Raw genomic sequence first — 19,301 nt, 5'->3', positions numbered from 1 at the left:
ATTGTTTCAACACAAACCCATTTTCCAAGCCAATCCATTACCCACCAATATCCCCAAACAGGAAAAAAATCCGGTGCCAAAACTTAAGCTTCGAAAATATGGTAACCCTGCCAAACCACGTACATTAATAATTTTAAATCTACCACAACAAAGCATTATAAAACAACTGATCGTTGATTATATGCAAGGAAGGCACGTTTTAAGTAAAAGTAATACACTTGTTTATTTCCTTGGTAAAAACGATCATATTTGTTTACGTTTTTGTACATCATAAATCTGGAAACAGCATAAAAAACAGATAAATGTTTTGCATAAAACATAATAGTATTATTTAAAAGCTCACAAGGGCACAGTGAAAAGAGGTTCAGCAATCAATGGACTTTCCAATTAGGGAATAATAAACTGAATTTGTTTATAAGCGTGAAAAACCAATGCCAAGTAACAACACATGTCGGATCAACTTTTAACTGATAAAAGGCCGATTAATTTTGCGGGTCTTGCCAAAAGTATAAGTAAAATATATTTATCTGAACCTAAAGATTTTAAAAGCGGAATCTATGAGGAACTTTTGACTGAAAAACTTGGGCACCGCTCGTTTACAATAGTACAAAAACAAGGCTAGCTAGAGTCAGGGGAATTCAATTTCAAGTAATCGATTTTTGAGGCAATAATAGAAAATATGGCCGGTCATGCAGATGAAAAAGCTACCCTTGAAATACAAATAAAACATTGAAAAGAAAAGTCAAGTCGGCTTGCTTAGCTTTAGTAAGAATTTAATGGTTACAATAAATACAATAACCATACATTGTATAATCAGCTTGATGGACCTAGGCATTATTTTTATTGATGGAGTTTTTGAAAGTTGTTTAAAAGGTATATTTGATTGTGGATGACCAGTAAACTTTCACGAAAGAAAGATATTGTTTTACTGGTAAACTTTGGGCATATTTAATACAAGGCAGTATAAACACCAACCAACAGAATTTGGCAAAAACCGTATGAAATAGAAAAAGAGAGCAACACTCTATGTTATATAAGGTATAAAAGTGAAAAGGTAACAAGCAGAAAGCATAAAAGAAAAGTAGTATTTTAAGTTAAAAGCGTCTTTGAACATAGTGTAAAATGCAATAGATTAATAAATTTACGGAGTGGGTGAAGACAATGGGCATTAACTTATCAAAGTGAAATAGACTTGGGTATTTGTTTTTTTCCTACGCTGTAAGCATTTTCTATAAAACAGTTTTCAAATAATGGGCTGAAGACGGACGCTAATGTTTAAAAATCGGTCGTCGTTATAAAAAAGCAGACGGACAGCGATTTGGAAAGCGACTTGGTTGTACAAAAGTTACACCCGGAGACGAACACTGATGGTGTGAGTTCACTGTTCGGGTTGTACCTTTGTGGCTTGTTTACGAGAACTTAGAAAGGAAAACTTATTTTTCATATAAAAAACAGTGTGGAAAAGTGTTAAGGACTGCTTAAAATTGTTCACATACGAAGGGTATAAAAACGTACAGACGTTTGCTTAACAAGTTTAAAATGGTAAAGGTTGAATTAAGTTACTTGGTGCCACGTTTTTCCACCAGCAAGGCTCACGCAATGCATACCGGCAACATGCAAACAAGGACCACCAAAGAACAGGCGTATAGCGCGAGCAATTCTTGAAGAAACAAAGTGAATCGTTGTTTAATAATCTGTCGGGACAATTTATTAATCTGTCGGGTGCCAGAGCCACCAGTCGGCTTTGATAGAAGTCAGCGGCAGAGTCCGTTCCAAAATCGGTGTGGAGGAGTATACGGGGTAGCCCAGGGGTGAGTCGGCCGCCTGGGTGGTAAGGTTTCTGAGCAGGGACTGGTGCGCTTGGATGCTGTAGCGTTCCTCGTCGTCGTTGGTGGCGTAGAGGAGCTCGGCGGCCTGGTTGGCCCAAAAGGCCCGGACCGCGGCCGGGGACAGCGCCGCCACGTGGACCTCGACCGGGCGCCGGATGAGGGTGCGAGCCGAATACTCGTTCTGTTGGGAGAAATGTACGTTTTGATTCCTTCACTAAACTATTCAATTAAACGCCTGATCATTTCAAACCAATTGTTCAACTATTAACCAACCAACAACCAACCGAACATCGATTAATTAACTTATTTAATTAAACCTCTAATTCATCAATTATATTAAAAGTTGACTCAATAACCTTTTCATTTACTAATATAACAAAGCAGCTAACCGAGAAATTAATTTAAACAATTAAATAATATTATAATTAACTTTATATCTAATCGAACTCAATACATTTCACGGATAACGCCATAACTCCAATTTTGATTCCTAAAATGTTTTTTTGTTTTGTTTATTAACTAACTAATCAAATTATTGATCGTGCACCAAAATAACATTCAGATAATTATTATCAATAAACCAACAACAAATCAACCAAAATCAATACACAAATAGGAAACGCCAATCATATTAATAAATAACTAATCGTATTAATAAATCAACTATTTACGTTAACAAATTAACTAACTTACGAAGTAAATTAACCAATAAACCGACCTCGAATTCAATTTATACTTCGAATCGATCAAATAGAGCATCGGTTTGTGTTTGTCATAGCTAGTGGTCACAGACTGTATTTTTTGACATGCCCAATTTGTTAGGCAAATATGCCATATCCTTTATATTACAATACCATACTAGGCTACCTTGTCCGCGTCAAAGCTGATTGTGAAGAGAGAAACTTTTCCTTGTTCTGCCGCGTCGGTCCAATCGCGCGACGTCTCCAGGTCAATCATCCAATCAGTGTCGTACTCACGCAACGAACCGGTGACGTCATCAATATCGTCGTCCACGTCATCGCTCAGCCCCATGGCGGCCCGGTCGTACATGAATTTTACCGCGTACCTATAGAATTGTAAATTTTTTACAGTTAGTTGCTTTATCATTCCAATTAGCAGTAAAAACAAGTTTTGAATAGAGGGCGGGTTTAGGGTTAAAGTTACAAAGCTTAATAATAGTTAACTGCCTACTCTTAATTACATTATTTTGATGACGATAAACGTATTTTTTGTTGTTTGGGATATTTGTTGTGCGTCAAACTTGTATTTATTTTTTCATCACAACAGTTTGAACTCTTCATAGTGATCAATAAAAATGGGAAAGTATCACGAAGAATAATTGGGAAATTATACGTCTTCTCAGGGTTTAAGGTTTAGCGCTGGTGACCGCTACGATATGTTACGATATCGCAACGATCAGCCCACAAAGACTAACCACTTATTATTTACTGTGGTGATTCTCAAACTGTGTGCCGTGGCACACTAGTTTGCCTTAAAATTTAAAATTTATTAGTTTGGAAAATAACATGTTTGTTTTCCAAATACGCATACAAGCAATAAAGCAAGTATTATAATGTATGTCGCGAATTTTGAGATCTTTCGGTCACACAAAATACCGTGAAATGCACTGCGCCTCTTTATTCAATACAGACTTGAGTTATTTGTATCACCGAAAACAGCTGTCAAACATTTTTAACTAATGTATGCCTGATAACAAAGTAAATTTTGCGAACTTGAAGGGTTATTCAAGTAATTGCCAAAAAGGTACTAACAATAACAAGTTATGTATACCTGTAAGCCTTTAGCACCATTTTGTGAAGCTTGGGGTGTTTTTGAAGCCACTCCAGATCCGGCGACCACGGGATGTCACCAGAGAACACCTTTACTACGTGACCTGGACCAAGGCGCGTCGGGTCTCTACCAGGGACGCCTAAACCAAAAACAGAAATGCAATGAACATAAAGATAAAGTTCATGAGCCGCCATATTTACGATTGCCAAAATCTTGGAATGCGCTGTAGACCTACCAAGAGACCAATTGCCTAGTTTTTGACGCTCCATCGATTTGGTACCTTGAAACCAACGCAAAAAAACGGTCTACACAAATACCGCATACCGCAACGCACATTATTTGGGTTAGAGTGCGGGTTAGCGTTTGGGTTTGGCTGGGTCAAGCATTATTAACAATATTAAATATAACAATACTTGACCCATCTACACTTATGTGCCGCCGTATTTACGCTTGTCAAAAAATTGGAAAACGCAGTGCCACGAGACCAATTGCCCAGTTTTTTGCATGCTATCTATCAAGATTTCAAACAAACCTGGACAACGTAGCCCATATACATACCGGAATACAACAAAAAATATGCTACATTTTTGAATAGCTACTATGCGCCCTAAACGTGTAATAGTGTGTTTTGGAAGATTTTTATAGACATTCAAAAATGGTTCATCCAGGTCTTTGTCAGCTCAGCCTGTTCATCAAAACAAACATACCCACAGCACGAAAATTTCCTAGGAGGAAAGCACACCTTGTACATTGACGATCAAGTGGCACGCGAGCACCACCTTGCGGCACTCGTGGAGGAGCCGGTCGTCCTCGGCGCCCGATGACATCACTTCGCCCGTGTCCTGCTCAACCACGGCCGTGACGTGGCAGTGCCAGGAGCTGTCGAAGAGCTCGTGGAAAGGTCGAAGGTCGCGCTCGGCCATCGAAATATCGTGAAAGTCGAGCCGCTGGGTGGCGGAAGCGGATTTACGCGCAGAGCCTGAAATAAATACTCGAACTATAATTATTGCTGCCTTACCACCCAAATGGGATCATATCGATGACAGTTCGAAAATTAAAGTATATGTTTAGTTAATGAATGTACAGAACAATTTCAAAAGCGTGACACATCAAAGGCTCTACAATAAAATTAAGCAGTTTGGTTCCACCACAAAAGCAACAAAAAAATTGAGAGCGGGCCTTTCTCCAAATACAACTCCTTGGCAAAAACTGCATTGTGATATCTATAATTCAACAATTGAAACGAAACTACGCTCGTTTCAAATAAAACTAACCTACGTTTGCTTACTTTTATGTGCGCAGTTCGTTATATCTCGTCCGTCATTTTATTAAGTGTAACAAAAAAAAAAAAATACTCGAACTATTACAAAGGGTGCCGGTTTGATTAACCTTAAAACGAAGTTATTGTGAATTGGTAAATTCTAAATCCTTACGGCCTTTGCGTTACCAGAGTGGTGAACTCGAACCTCAGCGCGGGTTAAATATTTATTGCTTGCACTAATATCACAATTATGCCAATAGATTTCGGTAATAGCTTTTCCAAAGGTAGCCAGGATATTATTATAAATATACTGTAATTGTTCGTCAGTAATACATCATAAGGACTATATACAGTACGTGTCCATTTGGGCTCCATTGCTTAGTTATCCAAACCCTTTTAGACTAAATTTAGGTGGTGTTGTATAGGATTACCATGTGTGTGCAAAAAATAGGGCTTTAGAAAGATTTAGACTGCAAAGAGATACATACGCAAGACTTTCCATACAGAACACACTTTAGGTCATCGACCAAGTGTTGCACTGAAGGCTTCATTTATCCCAGTTTCTCAACCGTTGGGAATTATATGTTTAATTGTTATGAAGCCCATTTCATTTATCTTTGTTTGATTTACCACAGCAACGGTTATGAGGTAGTGTCCAACCATAACATTTTCAGAATAACACAAATTTTGTTTTAACATACGTATAGAAAATATTCCTATAGTACAAAGAATGATAACTAATTATTTGCTTATAAAGGGCTTCTATTATCATTCGGAGGGCGGTTAACCTACGTTGATCACAGTTTAACATCATCATCTTGATTACTAAGATTTAAAACACTATAAGATAACTTATAGTTGCCTATAAATTTGCTTTAAAATAAGGAATAGAAATAATGCCCAATACAAAAAATGTTAACTAATTTTTTGCTTATAAAAAGCTTATGCTATTACTCGGTGGGCGGCTAGCCTACGTTGCCCCAAACTTAACATTTTTAAACATTATGATGACGTGTTTTCGCTTTAAAGTCACGTGAACTTCGACTTACTCGGTTTTCCGCTTGCACGCTGCTTCTTTTTATCCTCGACATCCACGGCCGGAAGTCCGAAGCCGGAGTCGGAGAAGGCGCTCTCCATCTCCCAATCCTCTTCATCCTCGTCGCTCACGTAACCGGGGATCTTCACGGCGGACTGAAGACTCCTCTTCCCACTGGAGGACCTCTTCTTCTCCACATCTTCGTCACTGGCTAGAATTGAGGCGAGGCTCCCTAGTGACGGCTCGCTCTTCTTCCGAACGATATTTCTCTTTCCTGATCTTTTGCGGCTGCGCGGCCGCGAGGAATCCGCTTCTTGTAGCTTGAGGCCGTGCACTTCGGCGCCACCTTGCGCATTACTTGCCGAGCGCCGGTCGTCGCTGGGTGGCGTAGGAGCGATGATGGGCAGGAGGCTCCTAGACTGTCGATTGGCGCATTCGTGGTGCACCAGCATCCAGACCATGCACTTGACAAAGTCCTTCTGCAACTGACGTTGCGCCTGCGGTTGGTCGATGACACCTGCGAGAATATTGATTAAATTGTTTATGTGTGTGTGAGTGTGCGGGGGTGTGAGGGGTGGAGATATACACACAGACAAAAAGGAAATATCGATCTTTTTCATTTACCTATATATTATAAAAATTAGATGATGTAACCCAAAGCGCTTTGGATCATCAAACCGTTGACGAAAACTACGTAATATTGTGATATTACGTCGACTTTGAATTTTGTTTTTCGATAGTTGAAAACACAAGCTAAAATGCTCACCTGATAACGAAGTTTTGGCGTCCGAGTAGCCTTGAACGAACACCGTGTCGAGTTGGGTTACCACCGAGAACATCGGGTACGGGTTTAATCTTAAATAAAATACAAAGATGCCGTTAGGGCCAGGTATTATTCACTTGGTGTTTACAGTAAAACAAAACAAAATTCACCGACTATGTTTCTAATAATTTTGATATATTCATTTCAACTTAGTGTACTGCCTCACACTAAGCAGCAAACTTGTAATTTTTCCACCAGTTTTTGTTTTTTTTAATAAGAAACTTTACACAAAATTCCGATAGAAGCGAGCGAAGACAGTATTAACCGGAAAAAATGGTTCCAACTTTCTATACCGGGCTAAGGAAAAATAGCACAACATTACTTAAACGTATAGTTCTACGGCCTTCTTTAACAATATTTGGTCTTAACTATGCTTATTTACTTTGGCCTACAGGTCTGCTGATCTTGCATCTCAAAGGCGGCCTCACATTGGTCGTCAAGTCTGGTGGCCTCCAATGCGTGGCACGAGGTCTCTTGGAGCTCGAGTCCTTTCACAGAGTAGCTCGCGTACCCGTAGCCACTCTCTAGTTGCTGGAAGTTATAAGTTAAACCACTGATGAAAAACAATTTTTTTTTAATCAGCTCAAGTAACTTTGCAAACAACGCCCATATCAAACGTGTGAGACTATGTTGGAAATTAAAGTAAAAAGTCGAAAATGTCACCGAATGAATCCAGAAAATGTTGCCAAGAGATTAAAAATATTCGCTTTATTAATATTTTAAATAATTATTATAGTTTGCAAACACCAAAGCTTTTGAATAAAATTGTCTGCAATGGCCATTACCATGTACCCAATTATTCAAACATTTCGAGTAGCTATGTTAAGAATGAAAAATGTAGTAAAATCAAGCGTTTCACGAGCTGCAAGCGTATACCTGGACCCAGAAGGTTTTGTCTTGCGATCGAGCCAAGTAGAGCGAAACGTCACTCCCTGTTCTACCAAGCGTGACCAGCCCGCCTCTGTACAGGCCGCGGGACAGTTCATGCGTGACGTCTTGCGACATCTGGCGGTAAAGCGCGGTGTCGGCGCACACGTTGGCGGAAGCTGAACCTGCAGTGGTTGACGATTAAACAAGTTAACTAAGGTTTTAAACAGGAACTTTCTGCATTAAAGACCTATTTAATAGTTAAAAAGTGAAATATTGAGAAATTGCTGTATGTTGAAGGCGGTACTTTGATTTCGGGGGTATGCGGCTACATCTGAGGGTCGATGACACGAAAACGTCATTTGTTGGGTCAAAGATTGATTGCACGGGTTCGAAAAGAATATAATAACATAATCACTACTTACGATGCCAACTCAAGTAAGATTGTTTGTATAATCTTTGTTGACTGCTTTTTAATATGAATTGTTCGGAGGTGAGCCTCTATTCTATTGGGTAAGATATTTTATATTGTAAATTTGTTTATTGAAGTGTGCACCACCAGGTTTGTCTGTATCGTCTGCCTATTGTTCGTTTTATAAGTTTTATGGGTGAAATGCACAAGCTTTAAGCGTTATGTTAAGTCCGAGTATGTTTAGCTTTAATAATTACGTTAAAATTAGGATGAATAACTATACTAGGGTTGTTCTATTCAAGCCCAGTGTAGCACTTACCTGGCGATAAGGGCCAGAACCTGGACGGACGCGGGAATGCGACATAGAAGAGGGGAAGGGTGAACAGAGGCAGCAGTGGGGCCGCGAGCGCTGATGACGTAGCTGCTGCTAAGATGACAACAGGGAAAAATACGACGTTCAGCGCCAGCAATAGAACGCTGCTTCTGCCCCTGCGACAACACAAGGAATGCGATGTTGACACAACATTGCGTTGCTTTATTATATGCAATGTGTGTAATTGATCTCTATTGAATGTGTCTGCTGAGCAGAATAAAGGTGACAAAACATTGGGAAGATAGCCTTTTTATTAATATTGCTCACGTGATGTTAAATACTTGCATTCCATGGAAGTCTGTGTATGACAAGATTTTTTTCTCGACAATTTATTTGTCGGCATTAACAATTTTCGAAGTACGGTCTTAAACCGTGTCATGTCGAAGTTCCAGGTTTAGGTATAGAAACTATAGGAAAAGTCATATAAGGTTTTGAATAACATTTCTTTCTGGATCGAATAATTTTTATAAAAAAAATAATGTGCACAAACATCTACGAAAGAGTTTAAAACAGTCTTCGGGATAATCGAATAACCAAAAAATTCCACATATTAAAAACTAAATTAAAATTGAAACCAAGCTTTAATGGTTATACAGATATAAAACAATGTTAGATTTACCGTATTTGTGAAAAGTTTAAATTTAAAGTGCGAGTTAAAATTACATTTGATGAAATCAAGTTTATTCACATAAATGACAATTCTAATATTAGGAACAATAAACATGGGTTCGAAAAAGTACCTTTCATTGAAAATTAAATATTAGATGAAAGCTAGCAAAACGAATTGTCAGCATTTCACTCTTATATGCGGCGCATTAGAGTGTAACTGTATAACGTTTTCCTCACCGTCTCTGCTTTTTGTCGGTCCACGACGTGACGAGAAGGGCGAGAGCAAACCACAGGTTGTCGAGGAGGCGAACCAGTCGGTCGAGCGCCACGTCGACGAGCAGCAAACTCGGTCCTAAGCCCAGACTGTCGAACCAGCCCAGCGAAGCCGAGGTGTTGGTCGAGATCAGGTCGAGCACACTCACTATGACCAAGTTGGCGAGTGCCCCTTCGGATCGTTGCCAGGTCTACAAAATGTGGTGGGCTGCTGTTATACGTTGGTGACCCCGATCGTAACTTCGGGGCAAAAATTGATGTTTGTCTAATCGAAAGAACTTTGTATTAACCAAAATAGGAGAATTGGTCATTTGCAGCACATACAGGTGTTTTGCATTACTTCTTGTTGTACCATGAGAGACACCCTCTCTGATATATGGCAAAACAAAAGCACTTAAAATATTTAGTAACTCCTTTTCGTCAATAAAACAAAACACATTTCTAGGCGCATTACTAGCAAAACACTTTTTGCGCAATGTTCCATTTGTATAATAAACAAAATAGTAACCAAAATTATGTGATTCAATTCCAAAATTTATATAACACTTAGGAATCGTCCATGTCATATAATAAAATAAAGGTAAATTACAACGGCCCTATCGATTAACAAACCATTTTGATTCACCATCGTTTTCCAGCGGTTTACTTTATAGCTTACCGTCCGGAAAGCATGAGTGGCGCCCAGCGCCAAAAGCACGGACGGCAAAGTGGTTGAGGTGTCAGGTAGAAGAAACGCGGAAAGGTAGCACACCATCAGCATGGGAGCCACCACCGAGATTACGCCGAAGTAAACGTAGCCAAATATATTGAGAACGTTTTTTCTGCAAAATAGAGAAAACGTAAATGTTTTGTAGTTCGAAATGCCTTAAGGCTTAAGCGAAGATCAATTTTAATCATTCGGGTTGTCGTATTCACGTCGAATATAAGACCCGTCGAATATCATAAAAAAAAACGAGAACCTTTTAGGCAATGCAAATGTTGATTGCCTGCATTTTAGGACTGTTATTTAATTTGTTATCAATTTTTATTTTATTCGTTTGAATGCATGCTGTCTTCAGATAGTTTAAGGTCAGAATTTAAAGTATCATTTACGGACTTTTATTTTTAAATCGAGGGTGCTAAAAGCAATCTTAGGCCATCTGTATCACCTTTTGTTGAAGTTGATCTGGCGCGAGTAACTGGGCGGATAGAGCAGGTTCCGGAACAGACGAAAGAACACGTAAACCTTTTGCGCATCGGCAAGAAGCCGTGCGAACGCATACAAGGAGATAAAGACAATCTGAAGGCCGAGTTTAGCTTGGGCGGTGAACAGGGCTCGGTAGTTGACGGCCAATGCAGCAAGTACGATGTTGAGAAGGAAAACTCCCGCGTGCCAGCCAAAGGCCAGAATAGAGACGAAGGGCTCTTTCCTATCTCGCGTTGACTCGTATGCCACGTCAGTAACGGGTGTGCTAGATCAAATAAAGGCAACGTCAGTGTTACAAACATGGAAAGACCCGATTAGGTTTAAATAACATTATGACTTTCGTGCCAGATGTAATGTATTAAACTGAATAGCAATTGTTTTACAGGGTAACTTGTTATTTAGTTACCACCTATAGTGAAAGCACATAATCCCCTGTTTAAAATTTAATTTATTTTTCACTAGGTTATTCTGAGACCAGTAGAGCGGTTGGTTTTTGCATCACCTTAATCAGGTATCTAAACTTTTGCCACCCAAAATTTAAAATATCAAACAATAAACTATGATTGAAAACAAATGGTATTAGGACCTTTAGTGGGTTTTTATAAAAAAAAAAGTTAGACATTTGCAGCCAAAGTCACCTTACGTACTGATACACCATATAGTTATTGACCTTTTTTTGCAAAGTGCAGTTGCTCGTTTCACCAGATCAATTAAGAGGCTAGTCGTATCTGTGCTTAAGACAAAACCAAAAGCTGCAGAATAAAGGATGAGAGCTTGGATAGTTGAAAGAAAACAAGCCCCGGTGAATATTGCACCTGACAGCACAAAGGAAACAAACAATCTGCAACAAAAGATAAATGAAATGTTTTGTTTGGGTATAAAATTGTCTTAATGTCTTATGTTCAAATGGCTAGTAGGGCACAACACATAACTATTTAAAGGTTTTGTAATCCAAATTTAAAATAAGTCAAAGCTTTGGCTTTGCTTCCAATTGAAGACCTACTCCATTTTAACACCTACCTGAGGTCGGATGCGACTGGGCTTCCTCCAAGTGCAAATATGAGGAGTTGCTCAACAATCCAGCTCAACATGGAGTCAATGGGTGGAAGAATGCCAGAAACCCAAAGAAGTGGCAGAAAAACAAACAAAATGTGTAGTACTTGATTGACTGTTTGAAATGAAGAATCAAATCTAAAAATAAAATTAAAAATATGTTTTGAAGCGTAGAGAGTTCGTAGGAAGCTATAAGAAGGCTGCTGACCCTGTAGACGAGGGCCGACGGCTGCCTAAGTCTCTTACAAGTTCTTAATCCGACTCCAAAGGAGCAGGCCGCTAGAATACCTGTCCTTAACTTCTTGTACTCTAAGCAAAGACAATCCACTCAGTAGATCGTTGCTCTTAGAGTATATTCACAAATCTCAGAAATACAGCGATAAACAGAGCGGTGATTCAAGCCGCTAATCAGTAAGACGTATAAAATAGAATAAATTGTCAAATGCGGAAAAGCAATTCGCTAGGCGCGGCGGTCACATGTCAGTGGACATTGGTCACGTGTATAGTGACGTAAAAGTAGGCTAAATGCTACAGTTTACACAGGTATACATATTTACTAAACAAAACAACTTGAATTTTTTGAAAGATTTTAGGGATACTTGTAATTTACTGCTGTGTACTCATAACTTCTAAAAATAAACATCTAAACAGTTTTGAATGAAAATATCCCCTTAAGGCCAATAATGATATATACTTAAGATATATATAATCCAATAATAGTTATAACAACAACATCAACTTACACTTGCACGATGTGGAAGGAATAGAAAATGAAAATGTGCAATGGCCTTGTAAGCGAGGCAAATTCAAACTGATCTACAAAATGGAATGTGGAAACTTCAGGTGGTACCCCTCCTGCAGCGAGAGGAAATGATGCTATGCAAATGGCCAGCCACGAAAAGATAAACAAAACTACAGTTGCTGCAACATTGGAGCCATAAAGAGCAGTGTACACTTCTGGGAGACTGTACCAAACGCCAAAACCACACAATATTCCACTCAACATAGAATGTAGAAAAACATTTGCCAGTAATCTAAAACAAAAGTTGTTTTCTTGAATTATAGTTTAAAACAACAATATTTGTGTAGCTTTAATAATAAAATTGTGTAACGTTATTTATTTTGAGTTTAAAGTGAAAATATATGTAAACAACTTCATGTAATAAATACCTCTTAGGTGGGACAACAAAGTTAAATGTTTCTGTTGAACAAAATGAATCAAAAATAATCTCATCCTCTTGGGCCAGAAGTTGCTTAAGGTTTAAACTTGATGACACTACTGACTCGTCCATTGAAGTTTTATCATTTCTCCAAGTTGAAATGTAGTGTGCAAGCTAAAATATTGGACAATATAAAACACATATTGCAAAAGATATACAGAAATAAAAAAACACAGCAAGAGACACTTGCTACCAGCTGTCATTTGTCCAATGCAAGAATCATTACTCATGTTGTTACTTACCTGTAAAAATAGAATAAAAAAACAATAAATACATCCAGCTATAATGCTTCCAGCCACAATATTCATTCCACCAATGCTTATTGCAAGTGTGAATATTCCACCTATTAGCATTGGCACTATCCATAGTAAAAGTTGAGAAAGTTTGACGTAAAATGGGGCATCGTAGCCAAGTCGTAAATTTATACCACCAAGAAATGTCTGTGGAAATCTTCTGAGGACAAATTCTTTTTTATAGTGGTTCAGGAGTGGAACTTTGACAGAGGACATGCTTAAACTAAAGTTAATTGGTGGTTGGACTATTGTAAGGGCGTATTTGCTTGAAGTGTATGATTGCAGCTACACATGTTGATGAATGATCATATTTCTGAAGTTGGCAACAGCGATTGAATCAAGCTAGCTAAAATTTTCCTGTAAAATAAATTATATTACAAAATTATTCAGTCTGCTAAGTGTGACTATGAGTTAGTAATGCATAAAACAGTGATTCTTAACTTTTTGGGCCTGTGGAAAAAAATAAAAACAAACTTGCAGTAGACTTGTACAAAATCATACAATTATAACCTTACAATCTAACCGCAAGACAAGGTGGTCAGTAAATAGTGTAATGTTATCAATTACCCTAGGGATAGTGCAAATATACATGCTAAGCTGCATATCTATATTTGTAATACAAATAATTCATTTGGGAAAATTACATGGTTTAGCGGCACACAAAACAATCCAGGTAATTTAAAAAGTAAAAAATACAAATTTATCACTTTCGGGTGAAAGGAGATTTACTCAGTAGTATCTGAGATTTACTCAGTAGTATCTGAGAACTCAAACTGGTTAGCGTAAAGAACTTCATATGTACACATTTACAAAAGACTTTTTGTAGGGTACTTCTTAAAAGTGCGTTTTTTTTGTTTAAAACTCTATATTTTGTATCGCTAAACTAACACAAAAAATTGAACAAAATCATGCCGCATTGAAATTGTTAAATTTATAATTGAATTTGATAATTTGTATGGAAATACATTATTAGCTAAGGTGACGTTGAGCATAACGGACATCTTTAAAATTCTATACTATGTTGTTGTTTTGTTTGTGTATGTTGCTGCAGTTTTTAATTTCACTTCGATTAAAAATAAAACGTATTTGTTTGTGATAAAATTAGTTATTGAATGAATTAATTGGACGAATAATGCATACTGATGATCTCTAATAATTATAAAAGTTTTAATAAAATCGCAACGAACTGAAATATTAAAAAAATTTAAAGTTATTATTAGCACAAAATGGCGTCGAAAATAGCAACGTATTGGTGAGAATTCACCACTGGATAGTAAAACATGTGCGTTGCAATTGTTTACTAGGGGTAAGCTTTTTTATAATATTTCTTTATTCATGATATAGCGACATAAAATCGCTTAAACATGACTGTTGAGAGAGACAATCAGTTGTTGCAAGTTTTCTGGGACCTGGCAGATAACGATGAAACAAAGCGAATTAATGCAACCCAATTGCTGATCAATCGGTTGTTGAAACAACAGAAAAAGGTAGATGAATTATTTGTGAATTTTATTGGGAGCTGGTCTAAAAATTTACCACAACGAACATCATTTGGGTTAGCGTGCGGATTAAAGTAGGTTAAGCAATATTAATAAATAATAATACTTGACCCATCCAACCCAAATACTGTGTGTTGCTTTAATAATAATTGTTTCAAAGCTGTAGTAGGATTCTAGCCCAGCGCCTTTTATTGTTTATTTTTACACTTTTTTGTTAGTTATACATTCCAGTGTAAATGTAATTTCAGAATTAGACATGATTCAAACATTTATGATTAGTATATTCATATTTTTATCACTGAAAGAGAGGAAAATTTCATCATAAAAAAACAAATAGTTCAATGTGAAGTGTTTTTTACCTTAAATGATGTAATTTTTTCATTTAATTGTTTAAAGATTCCCATTTACTACTCTGAAAAGTAAGACAAGTGGACCTGCATTTTTTTCAACAGACTACTCCTGCACCCCAAATATTAAATATGCACCTGATTTTCACATGATTTATAGTTGTGGGCTGCACTTTTGACCTTAGTTGCACCCGGTCACATCCATTAATTTCCAGACGGGCTCATTTATAGGTTTACACATTGTCTTTATCTAAATCTAATACAACACGTTTTGATAATAGGCAGAAGATCCTGAAGAATTATGTCCAGATTTCAAGTATACGATTGGCCGTCTGGTTGGTGGGTTGGGATCCAACAGAAAGTTTGCCAGAGTTGGCTTCTCCACTGCTCTGTCCGCTTTACTCAGTCAAACAACTTCAAAGCTAGTCAATGCCAATCACATTTTGGAACTAATGACAGAAAAACTTCAGCTGGGCAATACAAAAAGTGTAAGGCTGTTAATTTTTTTTATATGATAGAAAGGATTATGTTCTACTACCGGGTAATTCCATGTCAAAGCAACCAACCTATTTAACCCATATGTTTTCAAAATTGCTCAAATTTTGTACATGTGTAGAGTTTTCCATCCTGATTACAATAAACTTTATTTTACCAAAATTTTTTGAGGGGTTAAAAAGTTATGCTGTTTTGAAATATTGGGCATTTTGTGCTCGCTGAACCGTGAAACTCATTGATTTTTACTCATGCAAAGTTCAATCTAGCATAACTTTTTAATGGATTGGAGTTTTACTTTAAAATTAAGTTTATTTAAAAGATAATAACCTAATGTTAGATTTGTTACATTGTTTTGTTGTTTCAGCTCTAAGGTCAGAGGTCAAGTGCAGGTCAAACTAATGTGTATTTTAAAAATCAGTGAAGCGGAACCCAATTTAGAAGCGAAATATCTCAAAAGCGTTGACTTAAATTTTTTTGTGTAAGGTGTCTATGGAGAGCTTATTCCAAGTACTTTCATTTAAACCAGGTTTCATTGCTCCTTTCAAGGGATACCACTGTCATATGAGCTGTGTAACATGACCGTCTAAAAAATAGCATTTTGGTTCGAATTACAAATTTATTTCAATACAAAGTCTGAATTACATTATTTTTTCAACTACTAAACTGTGACATTTGTTTTTTAAATAAATTAATTTCTCAACATATTTTTTGTTTTTAAAATGTTTATGAAGAATATACTCCTCCAAATACTTTTTTAAAACATGGGTAGATAAAGTCCATTGTATCATATTTTTTTATTTCAGATTCATTACAAGTTGATAAATTCTGTAGTTTTGTGAATTGTTTATCTAAAATTATCGAAAAAGTACTCATCAAGTTATTGAAAACCCAGTTAATGAAGAGTTTAGTGCTTGTAGTGTTGGTTTACACACTAATGTGGATTCTGACTGCCATAAACTAACTATGGTAAAAGAATATCGGCCTATTCTATTTGCTAAACTATCTAAATTGTTGTTATTAATAAGAGCAAACTTATTGCAAAAAGAAAATTTGCTTGTATCACCATGCTTTTTCCTAAATAAATATGATCTGCCTCAAAAAGTCTGCTGCAATCCATTTAAATCACATAAAACAAATATTATGGCTAAATTACAAAAAATACAACTTGATTTTTCACAAAAAACTAAGCAAAATAATTTTAAGCTTATCCCTGGACAAAAAATTCTAGTAATTGCAAAACAAAACTAAAATTAATTTGTAGTGAAAATGAAAGCATTTCATCGGAATCGTCAATTGATACGAATGTTAGTGTAGCTGCCTCTAACACTAGTGACAACAGCGATTTATATCTTTCCACAAGTCAGCTTAACACAAGCCTACATGTGATTAGTCAATCCCATTAAAACTTCATAGCCTACCATCATCCAGCAAGATTGTATATAGAAAAAGGAAATTGGGCTCTATTTATCAAGATTTGAAGAAGAGGTTTTCAACTGCTCTTCCACACTTGGAAACTACTAATAGAGAAGAGAAGGCAAAATTATTGTAAATATGCAAAAAGCCAAAGATTTTGACAAACTAATGGATAAAATTCAAACCAAACTGGTTACAGAAGAATCCTACTCAGCAAAAGTTCAACTTCTAACCTTTTCTCCAGACTCTTGGTCTAGAAAAAAAAGTTTCAGAATTTTTTGGAGTGCCAGAAAATATGATGCGTACAGCAAAGAATTTTTTAAAATTTACGAAAGTCCAAAAAAAATGTACACCAAAAGAGAAAACCATTGCCAGCAGGAAACATAGAAAGAAGCTGTGCTGAATCTGTGTCAATGACAACACACGTATAATGCCAGGAATTAGCGACAAAGTTAGTGTTGCAACTAAAGTATATGAACAGAAGAGGTTAATACTGTCTACATTAAAGGAGTTGTATCTTGTGTTTAAGAATAAAGCAGGGTGATACAAGCAAATTTTATCCTTCAAATTTTTCTTATAATAAGGCTCTTATTAATAGCAACGATTTATCTTTTATAGGTAGTTCAGCAAATAGAATATACCCACATTCTTTTACCATAGTTAATCTATGGCAGTCAGAATCCTCATTAGTGTGTAACTGCGAGCACTAAACTCTTCATTAGCTGGATTTTTAATAACTGGATGAGTACTTTTTTGACAATTTTAGATAAACAATTCACAAAACTACAGAAATTTCCATTTGTAATAAAAAAAAAATTTGTAATAAAAAAAACATGATATAATGCACTTTATCCACCCATGTTTTAAAAAAGTATTTGGAGTATACTTCCATAAACATTTTAAGAATAAAATATATATTGTGAAAATAAATTTATTTGAAAACAAATGTCACAGTTTAGTAGTTGAAAAAATAATGTAATTCAGACTTTGTATTGAAATAAATTTGTAATTCGAACCAAAATGCTATTTTTTAGACGGTCATGTTACACAGCTCATATGACAGTGGTATCCCTTGAAAGGAGCAATGAAACCTGGTTTAAATGAAAGTACTTGGAATAAGCTCTCCATAGACACCTTAACACAAAAATTTAAGTCAACGCTTTTGAGATATTCCGCGTTTAAATTGGGTTCCGCTTCACTGATTTCAAAAAAGACAAATATTCAACCTCTGCATGACCTCTGACCTTCAGCCTTAAATGTCATAAAAATCTAAGCAATAGGACCTTAAATTATTATCTTTTAAATAAACTTTATTTCAAACACAAACTTCAATCCATCACAAAGATACAAGATGTTGAAGTTGACATAGCTGAAAATCAATGAATTTCATGGTTGACCGAGCACAAATTACCCCAAATTTTAAAATAACATAACTTTTTTACCCCTCAACCAATTTTGACAAAATAAAGTTTTTAATGATCTGGCTGAAAAACTCCACAAGTGTGGCAAATATAAAAGAAATCCAAGGTGTAGTGGTTAAAATTTTCGTTTTTTCTGGTTGCTTTGACATGGAATTACCCTACCCCCTAAAATTAGTAGGAATTTACAATTTTTATATTGCTTTTTAGGAGGACAGAGAAATGTTGTTCGGAAGGGCGTTTTGCTTGCTGACACTTATAGAAAGCAACAGGTTATTTGAAGCGGAGAGTCATAGTGGTCGACTTATAAATCATGTTACAAAAGAGTTCCTTAGTCTTGCCAAAGCTAAGGTTTTTGTTCACAGCTTGGCTATTCAAGGACTTTGTGAATTGACCAAAAAGGTATATATTTAAATTTAATTAATTTTAGGTGTTACTTTATCAATTAGTAAAACCCACTAAAACAATGCATTGCTTCAAAACTTTTTTAAAAGAAAAAAATTGCTAGAAATCTTCTACTCTATAGGCTAAGAAAATAAGCAATGTTTTTTTATCTCCTCAAGGTAAAGTCTGCAACTTTTCAAGATGCAATGTGGCCATCACTGTCATCTTTCTTTGAGGATGGATGGGATAGCTGCACTCCAGACATGTTACATTTGCTGTTGGTTTGTTCAAAGCATCATCCTGAAGCATGTGGCAAGACTTTTCTCAAAACAAACAACTGGATACCCAAGAAATCAAAGAAGAGTGAAATCATAGGTCAGTGATTTTAAGCTTTGACAAACTTTGACCCATTCCAATATGTAATAAATCTGCTTTTACAGGAACGCACTGTTTTAAACAGTTGGCCAGAATTATTGCTGAAACCACTCCTTGCCAGCCTGAAGTTAACACATTTGCCCTTGACATCATGTTGCAGATAGCCACTCAAGGCCATGAGTCCTTAGCAAAGTTTTGGCATGAGTTTCTGCAGCCAACACTAATTAATTCATCACCTGAACGAAAATGTCTGGCAATTAAACTTGCCGTTTTTCTGTTACCCCATTTAAGCCAAGATAATGTAAGTACTAATATTTCTCCAAAAAAGATAAACAAATTGTGTA

General features: G+C 36.5%; 2 protein-coding genes across 3 annotated transcripts in view; one reads left to right on the top strand and one right to left on the bottom strand.

Moving 5' to 3' along the window:
• Window positions 1-239: 239 nt before the first annotated feature.
• LOC146167524 (pecanex-like protein 4) lies at window positions 240-13,378 on the bottom strand. Of its 2 annotated transcripts, none has more exons than XM_083381715.1 (17): window positions 12,976-13,378; window positions 12,684-12,847; window positions 12,257-12,547; window positions 11,481-11,651; window positions 11,131-11,301; window positions 10,423-10,725; window positions 9,933-10,095; window positions 9,239-9,465; window positions 8,339-8,508; window positions 7,617-7,792; window positions 7,123-7,271; window positions 6,684-6,772; window positions 5,931-6,434; window positions 4,363-4,599; window positions 3,621-3,759; window positions 2,697-2,895; window positions 240-2,010 (listed from the first exon to the last, which is right to left on the bottom strand). In XM_083381715.1, the coding sequence occupies exons 1-17, from the start codon at window positions 13,240-13,242 to the stop codon at window positions 1,711-1,713; spliced, it is 3,720 nt and encodes a 1,239-aa protein (XP_083237841.1). In that variant the 5' UTR covers window positions 13,243-13,378; the 3' UTR covers window positions 240-1,710. The 2 variants fall into 2 exon arrangements, with proteins under 2 accessions (XP_083237841.1, XP_083237850.1); XM_083381724.1 differs by having other exon boundaries at window positions 8,339-8,502.
• Window positions 13,379-14,343: 965 nt separating this feature from the next.
• The window catches only part of LOC146167522 (myb-binding protein 1A-like protein), a 30,330-nt gene continuing 25,372 nt past the window's right edge, over window positions 14,344-19,301 (top strand). The window contains exons 1-5 of the mRNA XM_083385954.1: window positions 14,344-14,513; window positions 15,154-15,360; window positions 18,409-18,600; window positions 18,762-18,957; window positions 19,023-19,258. Coding sequence (XP_083242080.1) covers window positions 14,391-14,513; window positions 15,154-15,360; window positions 18,409-18,600; window positions 18,762-18,957; window positions 19,023-19,258 — 954 coding nt within the window. The 5' untranslated portion in view covers window positions 14,344-14,390. The remainder of the gene's footprint in view (window positions 14,514-15,153; window positions 15,361-18,408; window positions 18,601-18,761; window positions 18,958-19,022; window positions 19,259-19,301) is intronic.

The sequence above is a fragment of the Ascidiella aspersa genome, chromosome 1 (assembly GCF_963924565.1).
Source record: "Ascidiella aspersa chromosome 1, kaAscAspe10.2, whole genome shotgun sequence".
NCBI classification, from domain to species: Eukaryota; Metazoa; Chordata; class Ascidiacea; order Phlebobranchia; family Ascidiidae; genus Ascidiella; species Ascidiella aspersa.
Note: the sequence above shows the minus strand (reverse complement) of the source record. Positions and strands in the feature narration are given on the sequence as shown.

Bases quoted from the DNA above. Each gene is read 5' to 3' on its own strand.
- LOC146167524 (XM_083381715.1), bottom strand. From the start codon at position 13,242: ATGTCCTCTGTCAAAGTTCCACTCCTGAACCACTATAAAAAAGAATTT. The intron at 7,272-7,616 runs GTATACGCTTGC...TATAACTTCCAG, and splicing joins ACAAAACCTTCTGGGTCCAG to CAACTAGAGAGTGGCTACGG. The intron at 2,896-3,620 runs GTATACATAACT...ACAATTCTATAG, and splicing joins ATGGTGCTAAAGGCTTACAG to GTACGCGGTAAAATTCATGT.